The sequence below is a fragment of the Triturus cristatus genome, chromosome 1_2, assembly GCF_964204655.1.
Source record: "Triturus cristatus chromosome 1_2, aTriCri1.1, whole genome shotgun sequence".
Taxonomy (NCBI): domain Eukaryota; kingdom Metazoa; phylum Chordata; class Amphibia; order Caudata; family Salamandridae; genus Triturus; species Triturus cristatus.
Genome location: NC_140580.1, coordinates 607,582,905 through 607,610,474, shown reverse-complemented (window position 1 = coordinate 607,610,474; position 27,570 = coordinate 607,582,905). Strand labels below are relative to the sequence as shown.

Genomic DNA, 27,570 nt, shown 5'->3' with positions numbered 1-27,570 from the left:
ATATTAAATCCACTCTCCACGCATGACTACTCCCTTACAACCTTCCACCTCACCTACAATACACAAGTACACTAGTCCTGCACTATCACCTCATCATGTAGAACTCATGTTGATTGATCACTAGAGTGCTGTGTCCCAAGTGTTTGGTCCATTTTTGACACTATTGCAACAAACACACAATTCAAAAAATCAATGCTGATTCTGATTTGATAAATGATATAACAAAATTTGTACACAGATGTTTATTTATTTCCTCTTTGTTTTTCTGTTTTTCTTTGTCTTTTTTGTAATGTATCTCATTTATGTTCATTATTATTGTTTATAAAAATATTTTCCTAATTCTTGTATTATTTGACTCAATGTATGGGTCTGTTGAGATATGATAAGCAAGCCAAATGATTATTTATTTAAGAGGTTTTATATAGCGCTAGCCAGACCCGAAGGTATGGGAGCGCTTCACAGCATATAGGAGAAAAATCACACAAAAGAGACAAAAGTAAACAAAAGTGTTCAAAAGTTCCAGTGCGCTGAGCGTCATAGGAACGCATTGAGGTAGAGAGGTTCCGAGGTAGTCTCGATGCGTGGACAAAGTCTTGGGCTAGGTCTTCCTCCGAGAGTTGAAGGACGAGGAGGGCGTTAGGGGACAGGCATGAGGTAGGGAGTGATGGAGAATTTGCCTGGTGGCTGCAGAGTACAGGCTTTTGTGTTTTGGATTTCAGTTCAGGAAGGCACGGTTTAGGTATAGGTCTTTTAGGAGTCTTTTGAATTTTATGAAGGAGGGAATAGTCCTTATATCAACCGGGATGGAATTCCAGATTTTGGGTGCGTTTCCTGCGAAGGAACGTGCCGCAGTTTTTTGCTTGCATGTTTTCAAAGGGATAAATAAGAGGGTGTTGGAGCTCCTGAGGTTTCTTGACTGGCCGGCTTTCTTGAGCATGGAGGCCAGGTATTCCCTGTGTGCAGGGCTTTGTGTGTAAGGCAGGCAGTTCTAAAGCTGGCACGCATTTCCACTGGGAGCCATTTTAGTTCTCTGAGTGTGGGAGATAAGTGGTCATATTTTTTTACTCTGGTGACCATTCTGGCAGCAGCATTGAGAGTTGTTTTGAGTGGCGCTAGGTGGGAGAGAGCTGTACCAGAGAGAACTGCGTTCCCATAGTCCAGTCTAGATAACACCAGTGATTGGGTGGCTTGTTTGAGGTCCATGGGCGGGATGAAGGGTTTAATTTTGTTGAGAAGCTTCAGATTGAGGAAGGCACTCTTTGCGGCGGTCTTGATGTGTTTGTTCATGGTTAGTTTCTGGTCGAGGGTGATTCCTAGTGATTTTACGAGTTAGCCACGGTGAGATTACCGTTGAGAGCATCGATTGCTTTCAGCCACTCTACGATTTGCAGGTTTTCATCTTTGTTGGAGATGAGGAGGATTTCGTTTTTTTCTTGATTGAGTTTGAGGTGGTTTGTTGATAGCCTTTTTTTTGTTTCCAAAACCTTTATTAACGAAGTACAACTTTACAGCTTCACGCCTACAACCCCTCGGGCCGGCTGCAATCCATCACATCTCTTGCCATCCTCTGTAAGATACACAGCCATTTGTCCGACAGCCCAGAGGCCCGGTGGCGAGAAGCTGCAACACATCCCACTTATTAGTGCAATTCTGTGCTTACTAATCTCAGGGTCATACAGGTGCACTTAGCTTATATTCGCATGTCTACCTTGTGTGCGATCGGCAGTGTCCGTCTGAAGGAGAAGCGTCCAACAATCTAATGCTAAATAGAAGGCACCGCCGTCGTAGTAATGTCTGATACACAGCAATGCCCCCACCATAGCCCAGGTGAACATGTCATGCGGCAGTCTCACACTTCCGCAGCTCCCGCCACAGCCACCTCGGGAGTAATCCGCAGTGATGGGCTAACCTCCCATATACCCTTCCATAATCGCCACCACCCAACCATTTCCCTTCACATCCAGGAACTACGTGCTACTGTCCCTCCTACCACAGCCACGTATGAACACCTCCACTCCTCTACTCCTATAGAGTTCCCACACTGGGCAGCTCAGCCATCCAACTCTGCATCAGTGTTTTTCCCCTCGTAGCTGCAATGTCTCCCACTAGAAACACAGCCCATCCTGTCAGCAGTCGTCCTCCAGCCAAGCATACCATCCCAGCAGATTCCGATCACACTACCCCGCACCTTGCGCATCAGTCTCAGGGCCAGCCCTGCCTGCCTCCAGAGTTCCGTGCATCACCGAAGTGACCTCAGCCGCTAAATACGCTCTGAATGGGTTCCAAATGTCCTTGGCCCTACTACTCACTGGCTGCGTTTCTGCGTATATTATATTCTGTTCCTGACAGTGTAGTAAATCGGCTATCCACTCCTTAAATTTCGGTGCACGGCCCCTCCCCCACCTACAAGCCACTCTCCTTTTCGCCATCAACATTGCAATATCTCCAAATTTCCGATGTGTCTTAGGTATACCCATAGTGTAGCCCAACAACATCATTAGCGGATCACAGTCAATCGTGTCCCCTATCATAACCGTCAGCGCCTTATGGACCTGCGTCCAATATTCAGCCACCGCCGGACACAGCCATGACAAGTGTAAAAAACCAGCCCCCTCCGTACGACAGCGCTCACACCTGTCATTATCCGCTAGGCGAAACCGCAACTTCCTCGCAGGCGTGTAGTACATTCGCTGCAGGAACTTATAGTGAATCATTTGTAATCTGCAGCTAGCCGATATCTGTGAGGTTAACCCGCAACAGTACGCCCACTGCGCTTCCGTTATGTCCCTCCCTAGATCCTCACTCCAATGTCTGAGCGCTCTGCATTCCCCTCCACCACTATGTTCCCGAATACTCCGGTACAAGTGCGAGACTAGATGCCTGCCATCCTCCGACGTAAGTACAACTTGTAGAGGCATTACCACCGCAGGTTCCTCCGGGAAGTGCGGTATGACAGCCTTCAGTCCCTGTCTCAACCGAATATAATAAAAGACATCTAACGGTGTGTGCTGAGCCCCATGGAACCACTGCTCTTTCGTCTTAAACCGACCATTCAGGAAGAGATCTCCCCAGCAGCGGACCCCCAGTCCAGCGCACAGCTCCTGGAACCCCTTCTCCTGCAACAAGGATAACTCCGGGTGGTAAGCTAGCGGCAATTTTGGTGCGTATAAGAACGGAAGTGCAACTTTGCGGAGGATCCGCTGCCACGTGTCCATCGTGCATGTCACCGTTGCGGCCGGTGTGTCGAGCACACTAGTTGGGCCCTGAATAATACCTCTCAGTGGCAGCGGCCGAACTATCCAGTCCTCCACAGCCAGCTGCGGCATAAATGGCGTAGGCGCAAACCAGTGGTACGCGAAATGGGCCTGAGCGCTAAGGTAGTAGGCCAAAAAATCAGGGACATCAAATCCCCCTCTATCATAGGGCTGGGTAATAATTGACCATGCCAATCGAGGCTGCTTTCCAGCCCAGAATAATCGTATCAATTCCGTACGGAGCGTATGGAAAAAAAAAGCACCCGGATAATAAGGGACATTTTGGAACAAATATAAAAACCGAGGCAACACCACCATTTTAATAAGTGAGGCCCTCCCAGCCATGGTGAAAGGCAGAGAAATCCATCGCGTCACATCCTCAGTTAGTTCAGCGATGGCAGTACCGTAATTTAAGCGCACGGTCTCCTCCTTGTGCTTTGATATCTGTATCCCTAAGTAACGCAAATCTGAGTCACACCATTCGAGTGGATAATCCAGTGAAAAGCGGCACACCGCAGGAGTCAGGGGAAAAAACTGCGACTTCTTCCAATTAATTTGTACACCGGATATCCGGCCAAAGACCAAGAACTCTCGGAGCAATGGATTGAGATTCACCAGTGGATCTACCACATATAACGTCAAGTCATCTGCATACAGTGACACGTCTATCTGACGTTGGACGCATTTAAAAGCGCTTTGCTTATGCAGTTGTCGAATACGGCATGCTAATGGCTCACATCGCAATAGCAAATAACAACGGGGACAACGGGCAACCCTGTCTGGTACCTCTGGTCAATGAGATCGGGCCCGACATTTCCCCATTGATTAAGACTCTCGCCTTCGGGTCAGTATACAGCAATCGCACCCAGGCAACAAATATTTTCGGAAACCCCATCCTGTACAAAATAGCAAATAGATAGTTCCACTCAACAGAATCAAATGCTTTGGTAGCATCAAGAAATATAGCAGCCACAGGTAGTTCCGGCGCTATTGTATGTATCAGGGAGAAAAGGGTACGCAAGTTGTGGGCTGTGGATCTCCCCGGGATAAACCCGGACTGGTCTGGGAGGGCTATTTTAGGCATCAATAACGATAATCTATTGGCTAGCACCTTCGCCAAGACTTTAGCGTCGCAGTTTATCAAGGAGAGCGGCCTATACGCATCACAGTCAGTAGGGTCCTTGCCCGGCTTCAACAACGAGGTGATCAACACCTCTCTCATGGACCCGGGCAACACTCCCACTTCCAGAGACTCCTCGTAGACCTCCTTGAGGACTGGGGCCATAATATCAATATAGCATGTATAAAATTCCGCCGGCAGCCCATCCAAGCCCGTCGCCTTACCGTTGCTAAGAGACATAATAGCTTCCCGGATTTCATCCAATTCAAACGGTGCACCAAGAAACTGTCTGTGGTCATCACTTAGCCAACACAGCGCGACATCATCTAGAAAACCCCCAAAATCCACCTCGCCAGCGCTGCGTGCTGTGTAAAGTTCTGTATAATGTGCAGTGAATTGCTCCAAAATACCTTTGGTATCGCGACGTGGAACCCCTTCCGACGTACATACCTCCAATATGTGTGTATTGTAACGCGGCTGCCGAGTAACTTCCGCCAGTGCGCGACCTGGTCTCTCCCCCTCGCAGAATCTGCGAGCCTGCCAATATTTGCCACAGAAGCGAGCCTCCCTATCCGCCTCCTTTTCATACTGTGTAAGTCGTTCTCTGAATTCCCCATGGAGGGGACCCATCGGCTCCCGGTTCATCCTAGTCTCCAGCCCTTTAAGTTCCACTTCCAATTTTGCAAGCGTTCTTCGTATGTCTTTCAAGACCCCAAAGCTCTTCGCAATGTAGTAGCCCCTGACCGTCACTTTAAATGCCTCCCAGATGGTTTCCACACTATCTACCGAATCTTTATTGCGAGGAAAAAACTCTGCAATCTCCTCCCCCAGCTCTGCTTGAAACAGAGGGTCCAGGAGGGCCATGGGTTGCATACGCCAACGTATGGCCGCTCCCCCATAACCCGGGAGTGCGACTTGGACAAGGACCGGGCAATGATCCGAGTACGTCCGCGGCAGGTGCATAACCTTCCCCAAATCCACCGCTATGCCCCGGGACAAAAAACAGTAATCCAGTCTAGCCCATGTGTTAGCGAATGTTGTAAAGTGTGTGCCCTCCCGCAGCCCAGCATGTACAAACCGCCAGCTATCTATTAAGTTCCCTTCCTCCAAGATACCGGCCAACGCATCTCGCGCTTTCTTGTTGTAGTGATGGCTGCTATCCGATCTGTCCAATCCCGGGGCCAGCGCCACATTAAAATCGCCACCCCATAAAATATGCGTGGAGCCAATGTTAAGTATCTGTCCCCAAAGCTGTGTGAAAAAGGTCGGCGAGTCCACATTAGGACCATAACAGTTTATGATCGTGATCGTGTCAGTACCCAGCCTGCCCCATAACACCACAAATCTTCCGTCTGTATCCACGCGCTCACCAAGCTTCACAAAAGGCACTGTCTTTTTGATCCAGATCGCCACCCCCCTAGCATACCCTGAGTAGGACGAAAAACTGCGGACCGCCGCCCACTTGCCAGCCAGAGTATAGTGCGATCGGGGGCTAAGGTGTGTCTCTTGCAACAATGCGATCTGTACCTGGTGCTGTTCTAAATAAGCCATCACCTTTCTGCATTTTCTAGCATCATTTAAACCACGGACATTCCACGATAGGACCGTGACCCTCTCCCTCCTTGCCATCTCAGTCATCTTTCAGCCTATACCCACACTCCTGGCAGCAACCCGGCATCCAGTACCACCCCTTCACATACATCTGTGTATTCAGCCATGCACCCCACATCAGCACCAGCAACAACCCTCTTTGAAGAAGCAGCTCAGCCGTCCTTGACCGTTCCATCCCAATTACTCTCCGTGAACGAAACTCCCCCCCTGCCCCCAAGCCCCCCTCCCCCAACCTCAAACTCTGAACACCCCCCTCCGCATTGCCCCCCCCACACCCTCCCCCCTCCCACTGAAGCAAACCCCAACCTGCCAGCCATGTCCCCTCCCCATCCCTCCCACAATTGCCCCCGAACAAGGGCGAAAACAGTTTCCATAGCTCCCCATGAACTCTCGGGTATTTCCCTCCGGGGAGTTTGTCTAGGTGGCACCACTAATTCCCCCCTCATCTACTCCAGACTCCCACCAATTCGGTAGTCTGACTCGATGACCCAGAGGGGGTGTCCGGCGGTATAATCATTGGCAACTTTAGAGTACGCATTCAGCCACAATGTTATTCGCAACCTATGGAGAAGACACAGTTACATCATCTACAAACATCTCGTGCAATACTGCAACACTCTCAACGGTCCCACCCATGTCTCCCATCCCTTCAGACCTGAAGAGATACGCAGAATATCCAGTCCAGTGCAATGTCTGCATCAATTGATTCCCCAATCGCAGTGCCCACACAGAGTACTTACTCACCCCCAGAAGACAGTGGACAATGATTGTCTACCCTACTCACTGTTCGCCATCCATCCTCTCCCCGGGCAGTGGTACCTGCTCACCGTCCACCTCCGCACCAGGTTTGTGGGTACGTTTGTAGTGCTTGAGGAAGTCCTCCACCTGCTGTGGAGTTGTGAAAAATCGCTGCCTGCCCTGGTATGTGACCCGCAGTCGTGTGGGATAGAGGAGCGCATAGTCCAATTGTAATGTTCGCAGCTTGGCCTTCACCGCCATGAATTTCCTGCGCTCCTCCTGGACTATTGGTGTGAAATCCGGAAACAGCGTAAATGAGTTACCCTCATAAGATAGGGACCGTGTGCCCCTCGCTGCTCTCAGGGCCGCGTCACGATCTCGGTAGTTCAATAACCGGGCAATGATGGGCCTGGGAGTCGCTCCCGGTTTTGGTTGAGGGCCCAGTGCACGGTGTGCTCTCTCCACGATAAAGTGGGGAGAAAATGCCTCCGAACCAATCGCTGTGAGCAACATCTTTTCCACATACTCCTCCATTTTGCCCACATTGGTCGTCTCCGGAATTCCTATTATGCGGACATTGTTGCGCCTGCTTCTCGCCTCCAAATCCTCGTTCTTGGACGTGATAATGCGCAGCAGATTATCCATTCTGGTGAGCTGCGAGGTGTGCTGCAAAACTGTGTCCTCTGTATCCGATATCCGTTGTTCCGCACCCTTCAGTCAATCCTCGTGCGCATCCAATTTATGCACCACTGCATCCATTCTCGACGATATCCTATCCACTTTGTCAGCAATCGTCGCAAACCCTTGGCGCATCTCACGCAGCACCTCCTGCAGGTTCGCCGTCGCAACCGAGGAGTCCCCCGCAGCTCCATTCGCTCCATCAAGGACTTGCGGCGCCTCCAGAGGTTTAGTCCCCTTCTTGCCGGACTCGAACGACAGCTTAGGCTGTCTCGTGTCCGTCTTGCCCATCTCGATCCGCTGGCAGGACAAGACTTCGCACCGCGAGCTGGAACGCTCTGCAATCACCACTTCAGCAGAATCAAGCCCGCAGTAATCAGCAGGCGAGTGCAAGGGGGAGACGAGGGCACCCCACCAGTGCCGGACACAACTTCCCGATGTGTCCCCGCGTTCAGGCCTCAGCACTCCCGTGTCGGCAGCTGCTCCAATGCCCGGGCCGGTACAGTCGATGGCCACCACCAGCGACCCTGTATGTGGCGCTATCTCCGCGCCAAAGGCATGACTTCCAATCCTCCACGATTGCGCCTCGTAGCGCCACCGCCCAGCACCAGCGGGCAAAAAGACCGGCCAGCGGGAAAGGCCGTGCGGGCGGCTCCCACTGACCCACAGCACACCCTCCGCAACGAGTGGCTCACAGTGACCAGCAGCACAGTCCGGGGCAGAGGCAATATGTGTTCGTCCAGCACAGCCCCTCAACCCACTCAGGCAGCGATACGGGTGTCAGCAATGTCCTCCGCCGCCTTCTCGTGCACCTTCTGGGTTCCGTAGGCCCCTGGACGCCAGCGCCCGCGTATCCGAGGCACCCTGGGGCAGCACGCTAATCCACTCCGGGGCCCCTGTGCTTCGTGTCAGGTCTGTCCGAGTAATTAGGTGGAGGGGAGCTCTTTCGCAACCCACCCGGTCCTCCAGCAAATATCCGCTTCCCCCCCGCAGCATGCAGGGCTTACCAACATCCAGTCAGCCGGGGTGCCCTCAGCCGCCTCCCCCAGCAGTGCATCCACTTCGACTCTTCCGATGGGGGGAGGGGGGGTGAAATTTCTCCACCCGTCCCGCTAGCAATACCTCTGCTCTGGGGGGGCTCACGCCGTTCACCTTGCCAGCGCCGGTCCTCGGGGTCCGCTTCGCGCCCTTCGCATGCCAGTGGCCTACGGCCGTTATTGCAGCCCCGGCCTCGCCTAGGATGCGTCCCCAGCAAGCCGTCTCGCGTCCTCCAGCCGCTCACGCCACCAGGGCTGTCGGAGCTCGTATCTTCCTCAGCGTCGCGTCTCCAATGCTGCAACTCGGACAGCCAGCGCCGGACCTCGCTGGCAGTCGCTGTAAGTAATTTCAGCCCTCCAAGTCGCCAATGAAGGATGTTATTCCGGATAAATGTCGCCGGACTGCGGGTGCCTTACACTAAGGCGACCATTCGCTAGTGCGCCACCTAGCGTCCCCGGTTTGTTGATAGCCTTTGTTGAACTTCTTTAAGAGTGTTGTTGAGTCTTAGAATGTTGTTGATGGAGGAGGTTTCCAAGTAGATCTGGGTGTCATCTGCATATAGGTGGAAGGGGATGTTGGCTTTTTTCAGAATGGTTGTGAGGGGTTCCATGTATATATTGAACAGTTGAGGGGAGAGTACTGAACCTTGGGGGACACCTCTGTTGATGGGGAGCAGGTCGGACGTAAAGGATTTGATTTTTATCCTTTGGGAGCGACTGTGAAAGAAGGAGGAGAACCATTGAAGGACCACCTCGTCTGCACCCACTCGGTCTTTGAGAGCCTTGATGACAAGATTGTGATCCACCGTGTCAAAGGCTGCCGAAAGGTCTAGGAGGATGAGTAGGCAGCATTGGTCAGTGTCAAGGGACTTGAGGATGTCATCGGTGATGTTAAGGATCGTGGTTTCAGTGCTACAGCCTTTTCTGAAGCCTGATTATTGGTGGTCTAGCAGGTTGATAATGTCGATGTGCTGATTCAGTTGGCGGAGAACGCATTTTTCGAGGATTTTGGCTAGGAAGGGGAGAGTGGAAACCGGTCTGAAGTTGTTCAGGTCGTTGGTTTCTAGGCCAGGCTTTTTGAGTAGTGGTGTGACTTGGCCGACTTTGAGACAGTCTGGTATGATGCCGGTTTTTAAGGAGCTGTTTATGATTTCACACCATAGTGGTGCGAGGGAGAGTTTCAGCTTTTTGCTCATTTTGGAGGGTACAGGGTCGAGGATGTTTGATGAGGGCTTGGAGGAGGAGATTAATTTGAGAATCTCAGTTTCAGGAACGGGGTCGAAGGATCTCCAGGCTTTTGTGGGGTGCGAGCTAGAGGTGGTTTCGATTGCTGGGGATGAGTTTTGGAGGCGGGATAGAGGATGATGTCGAGTGATAGCTCGATCTTGTTGATTTTTTCGTTGAAGAAGTTTGCGAAGTTGTTACATAGGTCTTTGGAGGCCTGGGCTGGGGTAGTAGAGGATTTGGAAGTTTGTTGCTTGATGATGTTAAAGAGTTCTTTTGGTCTGTTTTTCGCACTGTCAAGAGCGGTGCAGAAAAAGTTGTTTTTTTCAGTATTTATATGATTTTTGTACTTTCTTCTTGCTGTTTTGAGTTTCTCGCAGAGGCTAGAAGAGGGATTCTTTCTCCATAGACGTTCTGTGGCTCTAAGCTGCCTCCTTTTGTCGTTAATGTCCTTGTTGAACCAGGATCTGGAGGGGATGTTCCTGGATTTTTTTAGTTTCAGGGGGGCTAGTTTGTCTAGGGATGGAGGACATAGTTGTGTTGTAGTGGGATGTGAGTTCTGTTGTTGAGAGACCGTCCTGGGAGATGGGGAGGAGGGTGGTTATTTTTTCTTCTAATTCGGCCATGTTGATCTGTGTTAGGTTTCTTGTCCATGTGGGGGGGTCTTGGATAGGAGGTTGGGACATGATCGGTTGCGAGATGCGGAATAGGATTAAGTGGTGGTCTGACCAGTCGACCAATAGGATGTGGTCTATTGTGATTGCGTTGTGTTGGGCAATGACGGCGTCCAGGATTGCTCCTTTGTTGTGGGTTTCTTCTGAGCAGTGCTGGGTAAGGTCGTTGCTATGTAATAGCTTGTTCAAGTTTTGGATTGGTGCGCTGTTTTTATCATTCCAGTGCAGGTTGAGGTCGCCCAGAATTAGGTTGTTGCTATCTCGGAGAGAGCAGTGGGCAACCAGTTCTGAGAGGTGTTCCGTGAACATGAAGGTGTTGCCTTGGAGGATGGTATAGGAGATGACAGTGTAGCGGTTTATTGTTGCTGGTGTTAATGTTGGCGGTTAGGCATTCGAAGGAGTTGTAGTTGAAAGTGTCGATTTCAGTCACGGACAGGTTGTTGTTGTGAATGATTGCTAGAACCCCACCTTTTTGGTCTCTTCTATCTTTGTCGACGATAGAGAAGCCCAGGGGGTATGAGCATATCCATGATTGGAGGAGAGGTGTCATTTAGCCAGGTCTCTGTGATGAAGGCTATATCAATGTCATGGTTGAGGATGGATTCAGCTAGCTCTGTGGCATGTTTAGTGGCGGATCTGCAGTTTATGAGCATGCAGTTGGTCAGGGGTGTCTCTTTTTTTGGTTCCTTTGTTAGTGGGGCAGTAGGGATGTTTATGAGGGAGGGTGGGGGTCTAGTGGGTTTCGGGATGGAGTGATCACTTCTGAATCCAGTGATTACCTGAATCGAGGATTGGGGGATGTGCGTAGAGGGGGTGGTGTACGAGGAGGCCAGCTCGGTCGCTTCATCAGAAGACATGGCTTCCATCGTTCTATTAGGTCTTGAAGTAAGGTTCGAGAGGGGGGATGTGGTCCAGCTAGTTTGCGGAGCCTTGGGGAGCCTTTGGTGAGTGTGGTTGGAGATGATAGGAGTAGAGTGAGGGTTTAAGGTGGGCTTATGGAAAATAGCGAGGTTGCTTAGGATGTCGTTTAGACCCTGTATTATAATAACCACTTGCCTTTCAATCAGGGAGAGCCGGCGCTCCGACTCTTCTTGGGGGGGAGTGGGTCGATTCTGGGTGGGGTCTTCTTGGACGTGCGAGGTTCTGACAATGTTGTGCTTACTTTTGGAAGTTGTAGTGTTGTTGGTTAGGGTTATGGGGTTAGGCGCGGGTGGGTAGGGTCATGTTGTGGTAGTTGTTTTCTTTTGCAGGTGGGTATGGGAGGGTGATTGGGAGACTTAGAGTGAGTATTGAGGGCGACCGGTAATGCTTGAAGTGGGTTATGCACCGGGGGGAGTTCGAGGGGACGGACCAGTGCAGGAGGGGGCGCCTTGTTCTTGATGGTAGAGGTGTAGGAGGTGGTTCGAGGAGGAGCGTTTTGGTTAGTGATAGCGGGTGCCAGAATAGTGTGGATGTTCTGCTGGAGCGACTGGTTGTCTAGGTAGAGGGGGAACGATGGGAGGGGAGGCTATGTGTGGATGGTGGAAGTCCTCAGAGAGGGAAAGATTGCCATTGTTAGCTTGAATCAAGACTGTGCCGTTGGAGTAGATGGTCACAAAGGTGTTCCCACAGCATGCCTTGCGGTTAGGGATAGAGAATGATAGTTTGCAGCTATGGGGAGTAATGATTGTTTTGGTATTGTGTAGTTGTGCTCTAAGGATGGAATTCCACTTGTCGGACCTTTCCGTGTGAAAGATGTGGTCCATTTTTACTTGGCCTTTGGCGGAGCAGTGATATAGGTCAGCAAATAGTGATTCAGGGTATTGCCTGATCAGTTTGTGTTTGAGTTTTTTTTCGCTTTGGGTGAGAGGTTGAGGGGGAGATTGATCAGGAAGGAGTTCGGGCCATGCGGTTTTACATAGGGTGAGGTGAGGGGGTTGGGGTAGGTTGACATGGTAGAAGGCATTTTATTTAAGTTGGGGGTGGGGCTGGTTCCTTTTGGACTGGGTGCGTTATGTTAGAACAGAGGACGGGGGGTTGTAGAGGGAGACGGGACTGCTAGCGAGGTCAGACCGCTTCTATATGGGTTGGGTTGGTTGGCTGCAGCAGAGGGGCTTGTGTCAATTTGGTTTCTGGAGGGGTGTGCGCTAGTTTCTGTTGACCAGACATTGAATTATGAGTTATGTAACCCACCAGCGTTTAATGGGATAGCCTCCAGGAGGTCAGGCCGAATGAGTATATGGGAGCTGCAGCAGAAGGATGCAGCAGGCTGCCGTCGCAGCAATGATAGCACTGGATTACATATTGATGAGCGTGGCTGCAGATTTGGGTGGACCGGGCCGTTATTGGGGTTGGTCAGTGGCTCGTCTGTGGGGTTTACAAGAAAGGGAAGTGCTACGGTGTCTGAGTGGAAAAGAGGTATCCCATAGGAGGGGGCCAGATTTGTATTAATGTGAGATGAATCCACAGGAGCAGGGGGCATTCAGGGTGAAAGGGACTCACCGGCGCCGTCTGGTCTGATTACCTTTCTACTTTCTCGTTTTACCTGCCCTTCTGAAACAATCATCCACGTATGTCACAGTATTATTTTATTATTCAGATCACCTTTGGTGTTCTTGGATATGTATACAAACAGCCTTGAAAAAGCCCCAACGTGGTGGCAGCAACAGGTAAACAGGTCAGGAGGGTGACTTGAAATTTTCCTTGGCAGGGGAAAAGTCCATAAAGAAGGTGAGTTACCACCTATTACACATATGTTCTTACCAAATACTTGTTACAGAGTATACTCCTAACCTGCCCTCTTTCATTCTCATTCACCTTTCCTCTCACATTCACCTTCGGCTGTCTCTTTCACTCATACCTCTTTCTCCATGATTCCCCCTTCCTGTGCCTCCTTTGTTTCTCCTCTCTGTTTCCCAGTTTTTCTCTGACCTCCACTTATTCCCAGTGTTCTTATTTGCTTCTATCTCTAGCACTTGTTCTTTCATTTACTTTCCCTGAGTTACCTTTTTAACAAGCTCTTATTCTCTCACACTAGATTTACCCAATTTCTCATGTTGATCTATTCCAGTCTCCTTACTCAACTGCAAACGTACCCTGAGCTTCTCTCATTGCTTTCGTAGTTACCGTCTGATCTACATTTATATCTTCCGTTTTTTTCAACTCCATCTACAATGATAATTTTTACTCTGATTTCTACTTGTTTTGCACCTCTTTTTTCGATTTTCCCTTTTCCTCATACCTCAAAATAAACCTCTCTTCACCTCACCACTTCTCCTGTTTTCCTTTCATGTCTGCCTCTCCTCATCTTACTGTCTTCTCTATCTCTCTAAAGATTCCTCTAACCTCCTTCTTCCAAGTTTCTCTTTTGTTTAAGTGTCTAACCAGTTACTCACTCCCTTCTTTTCTCTCATAATCCTATCCCCGCTGCACTTTTCTTCATCTTCCTTTGTGCTTCTCAGTTCTCTCTCATCTCTCTGTGTCACTTAGATTTTCTTTGTATTTTTAACAGTCAGCCTCTTCCTCACTTGCCTCCTCCTCCCCCTCTTACAATAGCCCTGCTCTCCTTCGATCCTGTCAAGTATTATTTTCCATTTTACTCTACTATTTTCTTTCTTTCTTTCTTTCTTTCTTTCTTTCTTTCTTTCTTTCTTTCTTTCTTTCTTTCTTTCTTTCTTTCTTTCTTTCTTTCTTTCTTTCTCCCTATCATTCTTTCTTTCTTTCTTTTCCTTTAATTCTTTCAGGACTTTCCTTTCCTTATTTTTACTTCCCTATTTATCATCCTCCGGTGTCCGTCTTTTCTGTTTTCCACCTCGCTCCTTTTTTCTTGCTTCTCATTTCCTACTATCTCTGTCTCTTTATTTCTCTCTTTTTGTATGATCTGTTTTCATTTTTCATTCTTTCTCATGCTATTTCTTTTCTTCTCCTTTGGTTTAATTTCTTTCGTGTGTTCTCCTAATTTCATTCTTACTTCCATTTTTCTTCTATCACTTTCTTTTTCTACTGTCCTATTAACATATGTATTAAACCATAAAAAAATGTGTGACCTAATATTTGCTGTCTAATATTTTTTGTTCCCATTCCTCCTTGTCCTTCCTACAGCTGAACTGTGTGCGCTCATCAAGTGCAGAAAACCAGCAGGATCATGGTGTCAGGTGGTGGAAGAAGATGGTGCCAAGATACCCAAGTGTGTTTGTCCAAAGACCTGCTCAAGGTTGGAACATGGTTGGCATAGTCTGTCACTATTTGTTAAAAAGACCTGTTTCACTTTTCATTCATTGCTAGCTTTTATCTCAATTGCAATGTACTTTTTAAACCCTTTCTGCATTAATTTTGAAATAATAGCCACTAGAGATCACAATCAGCTATTGATTGCAAACTGTCTAGTAGGAAATATAGATTTTCTCAGAAGGATTTTAATCCACTTTGTACTCAAACAGCATTATGAACAACACAGTGACTATGATAATGGGTTGTTTGCCAATCGTATGTATTGATTGCAATTTAGATACTGAATATTCGTACAGGTAAACATTGTTCATATGTTTTGTGTTTCTTGTATTGAGGATTCATATTTACTTTACAGTACTTTTCAGAGACTGCATCAATTTAGGATCACTTTGATGAGTGGTCGCTCCATAAATGCCACAATAGTATAATTATATTGTAATGAAAGTATTATTCTGGAACACAACAAAGCATAATGCTCTGCACTTCCCTTATGAACAAGGAGTACAGTACATGAAGGGCGTAGTGGTGTGAACAGCGCTGATGGTGAATGCCTGCACTGGGTGAAGGTGTGCCTACAAGTCCCATAATATAGAAAGGCTACAGCAATGTGCACAGAGTGAATGTGTGTGCTGAGTATATGTGTACCAGTTGTGCACAATACATGGAGGTAACAGTGCTGGACAGTGTGTGTGCTGTGTCCACAAACTGAGCAAAAATGTGCCTACAATGGTACATTGGATAGAGGATCCTAGGTTCAATTTTGGAAGTCCCAGACCTGCACGGTGAATACAAGAGAACGTAGAGGAATCCCCTCAGACAGATATGTGTATTTCTGCATTCCTGTGAGCTGCGTAGGACAGATTAGAGGAGGGAGAGCGGGGCTCCCTGTATCCTTCAAAGGGTGCTCATTGATTCAGTGGGAGATCACAAGGAATGGGCCTGGACACATCTCATAAAGGAGAGGATGCTGATAAGGAAATCAGAAGGAGTGGGGTTAGGGACCCAAGATTAAACTTTTGATACACTAATCATTGTGCTGACATCCAGGTGTGAACTCTAGTGTCTCCCATGTCCTGTGTTATTGGACTATCAGCTTCAGAGTCTCTCCTCCTTTGACGTATGGCTTTTGAGGAAGAAGGAGAGGAGAAGCTTGTACTTGAAAAAAGCAGAACCCTGACATAAGACTTCAAAGACCCTGACCTTAAATCACATTTGGTGACTGAAATTGGACTATAAGAAGGGGAGGTCGAGACAGCAAAAATTGTTATCTGCCTTGCAGCCAGGTGGGTTGTGTGAGGAGGGGATGCTCTGCAAGACTTCTGCCTGAGACTAGGACTATCTGCTCGGGAGCCTAATGCACCAGAGCCTGTTTGCTTACCAATACAAGTTTGCTCTGTGAGGAAGAGAAGAGCTTTGGAGGGAGTGAGGTCCATTGGTTGGACATGCCATGGGAAAACCACTTTTGAAGAAACCCACGGCAGACCCTCAGAGAACTAGCAACCCATTTCTCTTCTCTCAGGGACGGGTAAAACCTTGGAGAAATACCTAAATGAACAGCAGTCCGACTTTTTAGAGGCCTATTCTTACTTGCACCCCACACAAACAGCAGGACAGAAACTGCACTGCTTGCCACAAAGGAAGAACTCAGAGCCATCTTAGATCAAGGTGGCTCAGCAGTTTCTCTACTTGCTCTGAGAGCAGCATTTGACATGGTGTCCCACCCTGTATTCATCCACAGATTAGAAGAGGCTTGAATTATTGGCGACGCCTCAAATGGGTGACATTCTTCTTAGAGCACCGAGGTTTCCAAGTCCAGGACAACTCATCAACTTTTTCTATGTACTAATTGAAATGTGGTGTCCCCCAGGGATCTTCTTTAAGTCGCACACTTTTCAACCTGTATGTACACACTATTGCAGAAATGGCGCAGTTGTGGAAAAAGATATGGATTAGCACTAATTTCCAATGTAGATGATACACAGATTGCCATCTCTCTTAAAGCAGAATTCATTAAAACCTCCAATCAACTAAATTCCTGTCTTCACTGGATATCGGCCAGTAGTTTAAAATTGAACGGGGATAAAACAGAGGTTCCGATTGCAGGAAATAACCCCTCACATTGGTTGGAAATTGCAGGCTGTATGAGCTTGGTCCACATTCATTAACCTCCCCAGCTGTCAAAAAATTTGGGAGTCTGGATCGACGATAGGTTCACCGTGGAGGTCCGGGCTAAAAAATTGTCTGTATGTTGTTTCGGTCTGCTCTGAACCCTGAGGAATCTGCTAAAATGGCTCCCTGCCCCTCTCCACAGAGTGGTGGTACAGGGATTAATTATCTCACACCTGGACTATGGTTACTACCTTTACTTGAGGAGTCCAAAATATGTCATTAATTGACTACAGGTGATGCAGAATGGCATGATCCAGACTCTTTATAAAAATCCCTAGGCAAAAATCAGCAACACCAGCATTGGCAGCTTTGCACTAGCAGTCAATACAAAAAAAGAATTCCGTTCTCAACCCTGTGTCTTGTTCAGCGAGCCATCAAAAATAAAGGCCGCCGGCTCATGCAAAGCATATTGACCCCTTGCAGGCCAAAAAGAACATTGAGGTCAGAGGGACACAATCAACTGCTGGTTCCTCGGATTAAAAGAATGAGATGTGGTGGGAGTTCTTTTGCATACCTGGCACCTAAGCTGTGAAATGTCCTCTCAGCACATCTGATATTGGACAAATCAGAAACAAATTTCAGAAAAAAATATGAAAACCAACCTATTCTAACACAATTCTAGCTACACACATTTGCAGAGCAGAGGTTGTTACCAGCCCTGGGAGGTGTGAAAAGTTGGCCTGGCATATGTTGGTCACTAGTTATAGTGGCCACATTGCACCAGTCCAATTTGACTCTTATGGTAGATAGGTTTAAGACAACCTTTTAAAGAAAGCTATCCTAGTGGTGGATGTGGAGAGCAGCCTTCAGGCTAAGTCTCTGAGGAATGTAAAGCAGCTTGTTTTTACCTTATAATCTCTTGAATTACCAAATGAAAGGACACCACACAGTATATATATCAAATATATATGTATTTATTTCTAGACACATTCTACTAATCTCTTTATGAGATTAGAAGTCAGGAACACATTAAAATATCAACGTTTCACAATAAGTTAAGCACAGATATGGCTGGGGCCCTAGGGGCGTACCAGACCATATACTAAAAAAGAGGTTTAGGAAAGTCGACTTGCAGAATGACAAGGCCTAGGGCCTGTAGAATCGCTGGGGCTTCACTAATGCAGTAAAAGCAGGTAATTAACAGACCCACGGGAGACGCATGCAGTGGGAGAACACAGCCGCTGGTTCCATATTGATTTAAATGGAGCAAGTTGCGGTTTGATTTTTAAAGTTTAAGGGTACTTCGAGGAAGTCTACAAGCAAGCCACTTACAAGGTAAGTACTTCGAGGGCCAACACACACTAGGGCACCGGAGTGCACGAGTTACCTCACCCAGGGAAGCCGGGTGCATAGGTGTCTTTTGGTGTCGGGTCGCGTCGCTGTTTTCTATGGAGACCAAAGAAGACTTGCTGCTTGCGAAGACTGGAGAAGTGTCCGGTGGAATCCAAGGCTGGATTCAAGATGAAGAAGACCTGAAAATTGAAGGGATAGTGTTCACAGTCACTTACCAGTGACCCGGGGCCAAGAAGATGGATGCCCACAGATGTCTGGTGATTTCAGGTGATCAAGGATGTTTTGACTCTTCGCTCACGAGGTCTAGGAGAGATCGACAATGACCAGCAGCTGGATTTGGAGTATCCCACATCGTCTGCAGCTGACTGCCATGTCGGCAAACGGATTGCAGCCAAAAAGCCTTGGCAACAGCAAGTCTTGTGGAAAGTGAATTTAGTCAATGGTGCATCCCAGCAAAGTCTGAGGGACTCACCCAGTGAAGGTAAGTGAGGGCAGGCCTGGAGCAACTAGGTGATCCCTTTGGTTCTTTCAGAAAGTCTTCGGGGGACCCACAAGCCAATGGGCAAGGGATCGCAAAGATGCCTCATGAGGAAATGCTTCACAGGAGCCCACGGTCACTCGGAATAGGGTAGGCCTCTGATTTTCACTGCACAACCTGCTGGAGGCTTGGGCCACAAATGTTCCAAAGTACAAGTTCGTAGAACATCATGAAGGGGCTGCACTTGACAATAGTCCACGGTTCCCAGGTATTGCAGTTCCTCGTCACTCGTGGGGTCCACTCGCCTCAGCTTTGCTGGGGACTCACAATGGCCATCGATAAGTCAGGAAATTCACTTCCGGGGCTGCAGGCACTTCGGACTCCAGTGGAAGCGGGAAAGTTTGCGACTGTTAATTCAAGTTTTGGTGCCTGCCAAGCAGGTGAGTCACTCCTTGACTCCAAGGGAGATTCTTCTGTCTTCCAAAGGTAGTGGAACGTCGAAGGACCAGGATTCTTCTAGTAAAGCGTCATCCAGGGTTATCTACTTTGCAATGGCAAGGTTTCCTATCTTATACTGAAGATAGGGGAGGGACTAGCTCTATGACCACTCCTCTGGGAGGGTCAGGGTAGGGGGTGGTTCCACCCACCTCCCTTTGTCCAGTTTCGCGCCAGAGCAGGGACAGGTAGCCCCTGAACCGGTTTGAGCTGGCATATGCACAGAGGAGCCTACTGCTCCCCCAGTGCAGGACTTCAAAGCACACTAAGAGTGCACCCACCCAGCCCCAATACACTAAATCCTGTCTGGAAGGTGGTGACACCTCCCTGTGACAGGATGCCTATTGTTGGGCCTCCTCCACTGCAAGTTTCAGTCAGCAGCAGGAGGGCAGCCCAGTGCCTGTGCTGGTGGCATTCATTTTGTGATGCCAGGGCTCTTTCAGATTTCTACTGTGTTACCACAGTAGGCACATGTCGTCCCCTCTAGAAGGGTGGGATCATGCTCCCACATCATGGACTGATGTGGGGGTATGATTCCAAGTTGTTTGACACCAAACATGACATGTTTTGATGCAGTCATTCCAAAGTTAGCATTTATAATGCACTTAAGAGTATATGGTTTACCGCATCCACAAACAGCCACAGAGAATAGACTCTGCCAGCTGCAGAGGGGTCCTGCTCATGCAGAGGCACCCCCTCACATTGTAAACCAATCACCCTGCCCTCAGGATTGATAGGGCCTGCCTTAGGGGTGACTGATAGGTTTATATGTGTGTGTATGGTGAGATATAGAAACCTATACCTCAGTGAGGAGTGCTAACACTACCTCACCCAGGCTGCAGTAGCAGGCCTGTGGTGTCTGATTTAGTCTGCTTCCCAGGGGTGGCATAATACATTCTTCAGCCCGTGGTAGGCCTGTGAAGTGCCTATGCCCTAGGTACCTAAGGCTACTAGGGGCTCATAAGGTACCACAGTATCCAATCACTAGTGCATCTAATATGCACACCAAGTCGTTTAGAGAGAACAGAGAGACTGGGGCCCTGATTAGCAGGGACCCAGCCAGACTATAGCCAGAAACCAGTGTATACATCAGAAAAAAGTGGGGGCAACATAAGTGCAGATCCTACTCTCCTACAGGAGGCCTGTCAGGTAGCCATGCTATATAAATCTCGGTGAATAGAATAGAATTGGAGAGCCCTTTCAATTTGACTCTCGGTGTGAGGAGGGGGCAAGTGCGCTGATTGGGTCATTGCCCATGTGCACTTCTGAGTCTCCAAACCCCATATGCTGGTATGGTAAGGGCCAAAGCCCTGCATGGCAGCGGTGCAGCAACCCCTTATGCCAGGAGTAGCTGCCAGAATTAATTGTGCTGTGTGGATTGGGCAGGTACCCATGAACTGAGAGCAGCTGTGACCTGTGGGTCACCAGGAGGAATGTGAACTGCAACAGACCCGACCCCGTAGATTCAGTTAGGATGCTGTTGTAATATCTCTACCTCAGAGGGATCGAGATCAGGATCATTGGAATCACCACCTCTTTCCTTTTGCAGTGTGGAAATGTACCTAGCAGGAGGAGCATGGAAACACCTCTGATTGCTGTTGGAGCATTACCGCTTAGGCTAAGGACAGAGCCTGCACTTGCTGATTGCTGCTGCTAAATCCGTGTGCAGCCAAATCACCTGAGTAGGACTGGAGCTGTTAAGAGTGCCCACAGATGGGACACCCTCCAAGATCCTGCACGATTTCAATCTGTCAGAGTGAGTAAGACTTGTTATGGGCCTACCAGGCCCTGGGGGATTTGCTGCTGAAAACACAACAGCGCTAAGTCACTTTTGACTGTGATAGCACAGCAAGGGTCCACATTTTAATTTCAAGTACCAGTTCAACCTGTGACTTACAAGCATGGGCTCCTATTGTAAGGAGGAATCTCAATAAAATCAATTTGCATTCTGTTGAAAGGGCCACCTGATCTCCCTAAATGACTCAGTGTAAAGTGTGTTTTCTTTCCTGCATTCATTTGTTGGACTATTACATCTGTGGCAAACTTCTTCAGCTAGCATTCTGAATCTGGCATTAAGCCAGCTTCGATAAAAAAGTCAGACCATTGCATCTCTGCCTAAATGAAAGTACCATGTAATTGGGAGCAACAAGCTATCTGGCAATACAGGTCTATCATTCATTCATTCATTCATTTATGCTTTATTTCGATAACTTGTATCATAAAAGCATCGTGAGTATTTTAAAAACAAGTTACAAAAGTGCAAAATGACAAGCAATACAGAGATAGACCAAAGAATGAGCGTGGCCAAACCGTAAAAGTGCACTGTTGCACCGCAAAGGATAAAACAGTTGTCAGAAACTACGCAATAAAATATATTAAAAATTAATTATTAAAACCGTAAATAGTTACGTTAATAACAGTAAAAAAGTACAATCATAACAGTCCTGCAAATAAGGACATCACAAAGAAAGCAGAATGTGGATCCCGCCGTGTGTACCCAATAGGAAAAACAAGTTTGGACCCTCGGGTGGCAGGTGAGCTAATATAAAGTGCTGATGCATAAAAGTATGCTTTAATAGTTGATTAGGCATTCGTCTAGAGCTGTAGTGATTTCTCCCCAAGTCCTAGGATGTGATGGTAAACCTCCCCACCCAGGACTTTTTGCCTAACTAACCAGGCGTGGCCAAGGAATTTGTCCACATAACACACAAAGAGGGTTCTTGCATCAGACTTCAGGATGCGCAGAGCAACCGGGTGGTCCAGCGTGCCCAGTTGTCGGCAGATTGGTTTTAGTCATTTAGACCTTGCTGCTTTGTACGCCGGACAAACAAACATAACATGGGCAACACACTCTAGCCGGGCTGTGCAGCAAGGGCAATCTTCTTTTGTCTGTTTAGGTGGGCGCCAATTTGTGGTTAGTGCGCGAACAGGGAGCGTACCAAACCTAAAATGAATGTACAGCATCCTATCTCTTGGTACCTGAATCTAAATATGGCTCACGGCCTCTGCTCTGCTTGTGGTGATAGAAATCTTCCGTAAGTCTGCCCACGTTTGGCCTGCTGAGTTCCTGGCTGTTTAACCAGTCGCAGTAGCTCCAATTTGCTGGGAGGATTTTGCCTGTCCCAGTATTCTTTAAAACCCAAAGCTCTCAATGTTTTCCTGATTCTTGATATCCAGCTAATTCTGTGGCTAACGTCTAAGTTCATAAACTCAGATAAAGCTTCAGCATATTTAGAAAGTTCAGGGGTCCACCTTAGACGGGCCCAGAAAAGCAATGGGCGCAGTTTAGCAAAATCTCTGAACGACCGTCTGCCCATGTCAAACATTAAGGGTGTTAATGGGACATTACGGGAAAGCATCACCAAGTCCCTCAGAAACTTGTGCTCAGACCTACAGATGTCCTCGATATTATCGAACCCCCATAACTCGGCTCCATAAAGGGCTGAGCTAACTGCTTTGGCTTCATAAACCGTGCTTTGTGAAGAGCGATGTTTTTTGCCTAGTGCCCCGGCCACACGTTTATGGCACATGAGCATCTTGGCTAAATGGGGCCTCCATGACATGGTATCGGAGAGTCGGATGCCAAGGTAGTCAAAGGTGCTGACACTCTCCAGATGGTCCCATCCAGCTTAAGGTTGTTTCTAAATGGTTTGTGGTGGTTGAATGTCATAAACTTGGTTTTTGAGGTGTTGATGAGCAATCCCCGAGCATCACAAAAAGATTGGAATCTATTCAACAGTTTTTGTAGCCCTGCTGGGGTCTTAGACACCAGCAGGGTATCATTAGCAAACAGGAGGGTCGGTACCTTGTCACCCGCCAGGTTTAGAGCGTCAGCTGGGTCTTCTTGCAAAAGTCTGACCACCCCGTTCACATATAAAGAGAACAGGGAGGGTGCCATAACGCAGCCCTGGCAGACTGCCTAGATAATGGGGATCTGTTCCGTCAGCTGGCCTTGTGTCCCCCATCTCACCTGTGTGTAATTGCCCTCATAGAGCTGGACCAGAAGGTTGAGGATAAAAGGAGGGATGCCCATACCTCCAAGTATCTGCCACAGCTTAGTCCTGGGTACCAGGTCAAAGGTTGTCTTTAAATCGATAAATGCGAGATAAAGGCTGCCCTTGCCTACTACCACGACTTTCCAATATATAAGGATCAGCCGAAATACCTGATCGACCGTTCCAATACAGGCCCTGAAGCCGGCTTGATATTGGGAAAGGACGTCTTCATCCTCTGCCCAAGATTGGATCCTCTGTAGCAAGAGTCTACCGAAGACCTTCTGCATTGCATCTATCAGGCTAATTGGTCTGTAACTTGAGGGATCTTCTCTAGCACCCTTTTTGTAGATCGGGACCACCTCTGCACCCTTCCAAGACTCCGGTACTGGGCAGCCACTGGCAATTGCATTAATAAGTAGGAGAATATAGCGTGCCCAATTTGTAGTGTCTGCGAGAAATAAGTCTCCGGGCAGGCCATCCGGTCCAGCTGCTTTTGCGGGTACTATCTTCCTTAACGCGGCTTCAATTTCAGCCAGAGAAAATGACTCACTGACATTACCAATACCAGAGGAGTCTAAGGGGTCGCATAGCCCCTCCAGAGGCATGACCTCTGGTGCAGAGTAGAGCTTCCCAAAATGATCGCGCCAGTCCTGGCTGGGATGTGATTGGGGAGTGGACAAGGGTCGTTCTTGTTTCCCTGGGTGACTAGGGCCCAGAATAGTTTAGTGTCTTTAGCTAGACTGGCTTCCTTCAGTTCCTGCCAGTGCAATTCGTCCCACTTAATCTTTGCTTGGTGCAAAGCTGCTCTGTAGTCCTTCCTAGCAGTCTTGATCAGGGGGCAGTTCTTGTTTCTAATTGCTATAGGTAAAAGCTGTCTTTTTTGCCTGCAGTCTTTCGTGTACCATGAGTGTGGCCCTTTAACAGGTGCATTCTGCTTGCTACTCTTGCTGAGAGCTAGGAAATATGCACTCAGTTGTTCCATTGTGCGTGGGTGAATAGTGGGGACGTCTGCCAGCCCCCCTGAATCGGTAGCTGCAACCTGAAGCGCTGTTGTGCTCAGGGGCAGAACTTGATGAATGCCAGCAATTTTGGATCCTTGGAGTGAGACCTTATGCCATTTTAAAAATCTTTTAAAATTTGAAGGAACAACCTCTCTAGTGGAGGTTAGCGTTCGGGTGCTCTCGAGATGGCTGGAAGCGGCCCAAGGGGACTTCATATTAGCGCAAAGGAGGTTTTGGTCACTGTCAGTAGCAGTGCCCACGTACATATCTATCATATCTCCCCAAAGTCTTACATCTAATAAGATGTATTCAATGCATGACGGGCAACTAACTCTATTGTAGGTGTTTGCCCCCTGGCTATCTGATGGAGTTCTACCGTTAGTTGCCCTCAGGCCAAACTCTGTAGTAAGTGCATTGAAATGTAGTGCTAGCTGTGTCCATCTTTTGACAGGGGTTACGTTTAGTGGGGGGACAGCCCATTTTCTGTCATCAACCTCAACCCCCAGCATGTCCTCTGTGTCCAGGGGCTCAAAAATGCAGTTAAAATCCCATGCAACCACAACTCTAGAGTGGGGCGAGCAACTAGCTAGGATTTCTTCCAGACTTGTGACAATGGGTGAAGGTCTGCCCCTTTGGTCTCCCTTATATAGACATTGAACAGGTCAAGAGAACACCTCCCTGGGCCGCCTAATGGTAAGTCTCAGGATGTCAGGGCTCAAACTTGGTTGTAGGATAATTCGACAGCCCAGGGTAATATTCACCCAGATAGTCAGACCCCCTGACGGGCTCCCTCTCCCCATAGTGGTTGCTGGGGAATAGAAACAAGGATAGCCTGATTTGTGCAGTGGAACCAGACTCCTGGTCTCCTGAAAAATGCAAACATCAAAGCACTCAATTAGTTTGTTCCAGTGGGGGATTGACAATTTGTTACTTAGCCCTGCCACATTCCAGGATATTATCTTTAGCTGATGGTATAAAGCTGAGGCTGATACATTGTTTCTGCTTGGAGAGTATTGGCTAGGCAAGACTGAGGCATAAGGCAATACCAGGGGGTCTAAGGGTGCAAGGAGTTCTGCGTTCTCAGCCCTCTGAGTGACAGTAGGGGGCTGCTTTGTCCCTTCTTCCCCCCCAAGCTGTCTGCCAGTGACCCAAGTTCAGTGTGAGGGACGGGGATGTTGCACAGAGGCTATGCGTGATACTTGGAGGGATAGAATGTGGTCCCTGGTGGGGTTGACGCTCGGGCTGTAGTCAGTCAATGGCTTACAGAGAGGTCCCTCTTTATGGATTGCTAGAAGTACGCATGGCAGTTGACCTACTCCCAGTTACAGGCGGAAACCACCTGAACTGTATAGATAAAAGGCGTACGGGGGCAGGTGCAATACTCCAGGGCAAGGAGGTTTTCAGCCAGGTCAACCCTATTCATAGTGAGCTCGATACAGTCAAATGATTGAACAGGGGACGTACATCTCAGGGCCCTAGTGATGTTGTCTCAAATCACTGAACGACAGCCTCTAATATGATGGATCCAGTGGATTGTTTTATTGGTCAGGGAATCTTCATTTTCAGGGCCACTCTCTGGGCCAAGCCTAGGGACAGTAACCATGAAGATTTTTAAAGCGTGGGACAGGAAGGGGGTAACTGGATAGTTCTGCAGCTGTTGGACTTTCTGGAGGGGACGCTAAACCAGTGATGGAATGGAAGGTCTGGCATGGTTTGTTGGGTCCTGGGAGGCAGCCAAATTACAAAAGTCTTTATGGGTACTGGTTTTAGAATTATTTGGATAGTTAGTCTTAGAATTTGATGGGGTATGCTTGTGGGTTGATGTGTTAGAGGGGGGCAAGGGGGACCCACAACCTATTATACCCCTGTCCCTGATGGTCATCACACTTGCCATATGAGATTGTGGACAATGTTCTAACGAGGGATTTGTACGCTGCTGGTATGGTGGGTTCTTTTGAAGTATGGATTTGACCAGGTGGGTGAGTTCTTTGATGATGGCCCTCATGTTTCCTATCTCGGACCTGAGTATGTTAATAAGCTGGGGTGTGTCCTGGGATGCTGAGTTATGCTCTACATTGGCCCCAATGGCAGACGTACAGGGTAACTGGGGTGTGTCTTCCCTATGGTTGTCGGTCAAAACCGCCAGTGGCGAAAACCTGTTTGCACAGGGGATAGGAGGACCAAGCTGGCAGTCATCAGTACAGGTGGGGGAGATTGGGGAGTGGGAGTCCCTCATCAGTTCTGCCAATGGTTCTAATGGTGTATCTTTACTAAATGTGAAGGCCCCCTTTCGGGGGGGCTTATGAAACATTGCTGGAATGATAGGTGAACAGAGTGGGCTGATGATTTTAGGAGGGGCTTGGCCGTTGGTATGGGGCGTGATTGTTTCAGCTTCTAAGATGCCTTCACACTCGCTGATGAGGGTATCTATTCTATCCAACATGCAGTTACTGCCTGCGTGTTTGTGTGATTTTCTTGCTTCTTTCCCCTTATCAACCCGACCATTGGCGCCGTTTCCTCCTCCTGTTCCCTCCATAGTTTTCCTTTTACCAATATTTGAATCTGTGGGAAATGTTTTAGCTAGAAATTTGGCAATAACCAGTAAAGTGGCTAGTGCTCAAGGCACTATCAAATGTTAAAACCACGCTCCAAATTACAATAGTAGATTCATACTAGATTAATAGGTCATGCGCCCATACGAGTTCCAGTCCATAGAGTTTTTGTCGGCTTGGCTCTACACAGGGCCTCCACATATATCACGGATAGTTCTCACGGTACCTCAGTGAGCAGGTGCCAGTCTGCAATGCGATCCAAGGGCCCGATGAAAGAAGGGTGGCGCTGCCGTGCCTCAACCTGGCATCCCCCACTGCGGTAGGCATTGGTGCTTTTATAAGCGCATGCAGGCAGATAGCTCGTCCCTCCAGGGAGAGCAAGGCACTCTGGGGCTAGAAGTCCCCCGACCTGATGGCAGTGATGGCAGCGCGGTGTAGCGTCCCACTCTGCTGTAGGCGTTGGCGCTTTTTTAAGTGCGTGCAGGCAGATAGCTCCTTCCTCCAGTGAGAGCAAGGCACTCTGGGGCTAGAAGTCCCCCGACCCGGTGGCAGTGATGGCAGCGGGTCTATCATCAGCTGACACCCATAGGTAATTAGCATTTTTCTCACAACCTGCTTTTAATCCAGTTATTCTGTCCTGTTTCTGAAACATTTTCCTACACCCTCTTTAATTCATCCGAATTATCAGTCACTTTCATCAAAAAGGTGAACAAGTTTTCTTTGGAAACTCACACATGAAATTTCCATTCAATGTACAGGCCATCAAAGCACAATACTGTGCAACTGAATCAACATATCTGTTTCCCATGGCAATGTAGCCATTACTACTTTGATGAGCTACACATTTAACTACCACAATCTCTCCAGGTAATTGTAAAGCTACCAACACATTTTTAACTTACATTCCATTCATAATTGGTGTACCTGAGGAAGTTAAAAAACCTCTCTGTGACCATAATTGCCCAACATCACGGACAACACCAATGCCGTACTGACTATTCATAAATATAGTCACTCTCATATGAGCAGTTAAAATGCTTGC

The 27,570-nt window shown here is 48.2% G+C and overlaps 1 protein-coding gene across 1 annotated transcript in view; it reads left to right on the top strand.

Moving 5' to 3' along the window:
* Positions 1-27,570, top strand: part of LOC146867724 (SPARC-like) — a 641,752-nt gene that overhangs the window by 327,729 nt on the left and 286,453 nt on the right. Inside the window, exon 4 of the mRNA XM_085615045.1 lies at positions 14,417-14,528. Within this exon, the coding sequence (XP_085471171.1) occupies positions 14,417-14,528 (112 nt within the window). The remainder of the gene's footprint in view (positions 1-14,416; positions 14,529-27,570) is intronic.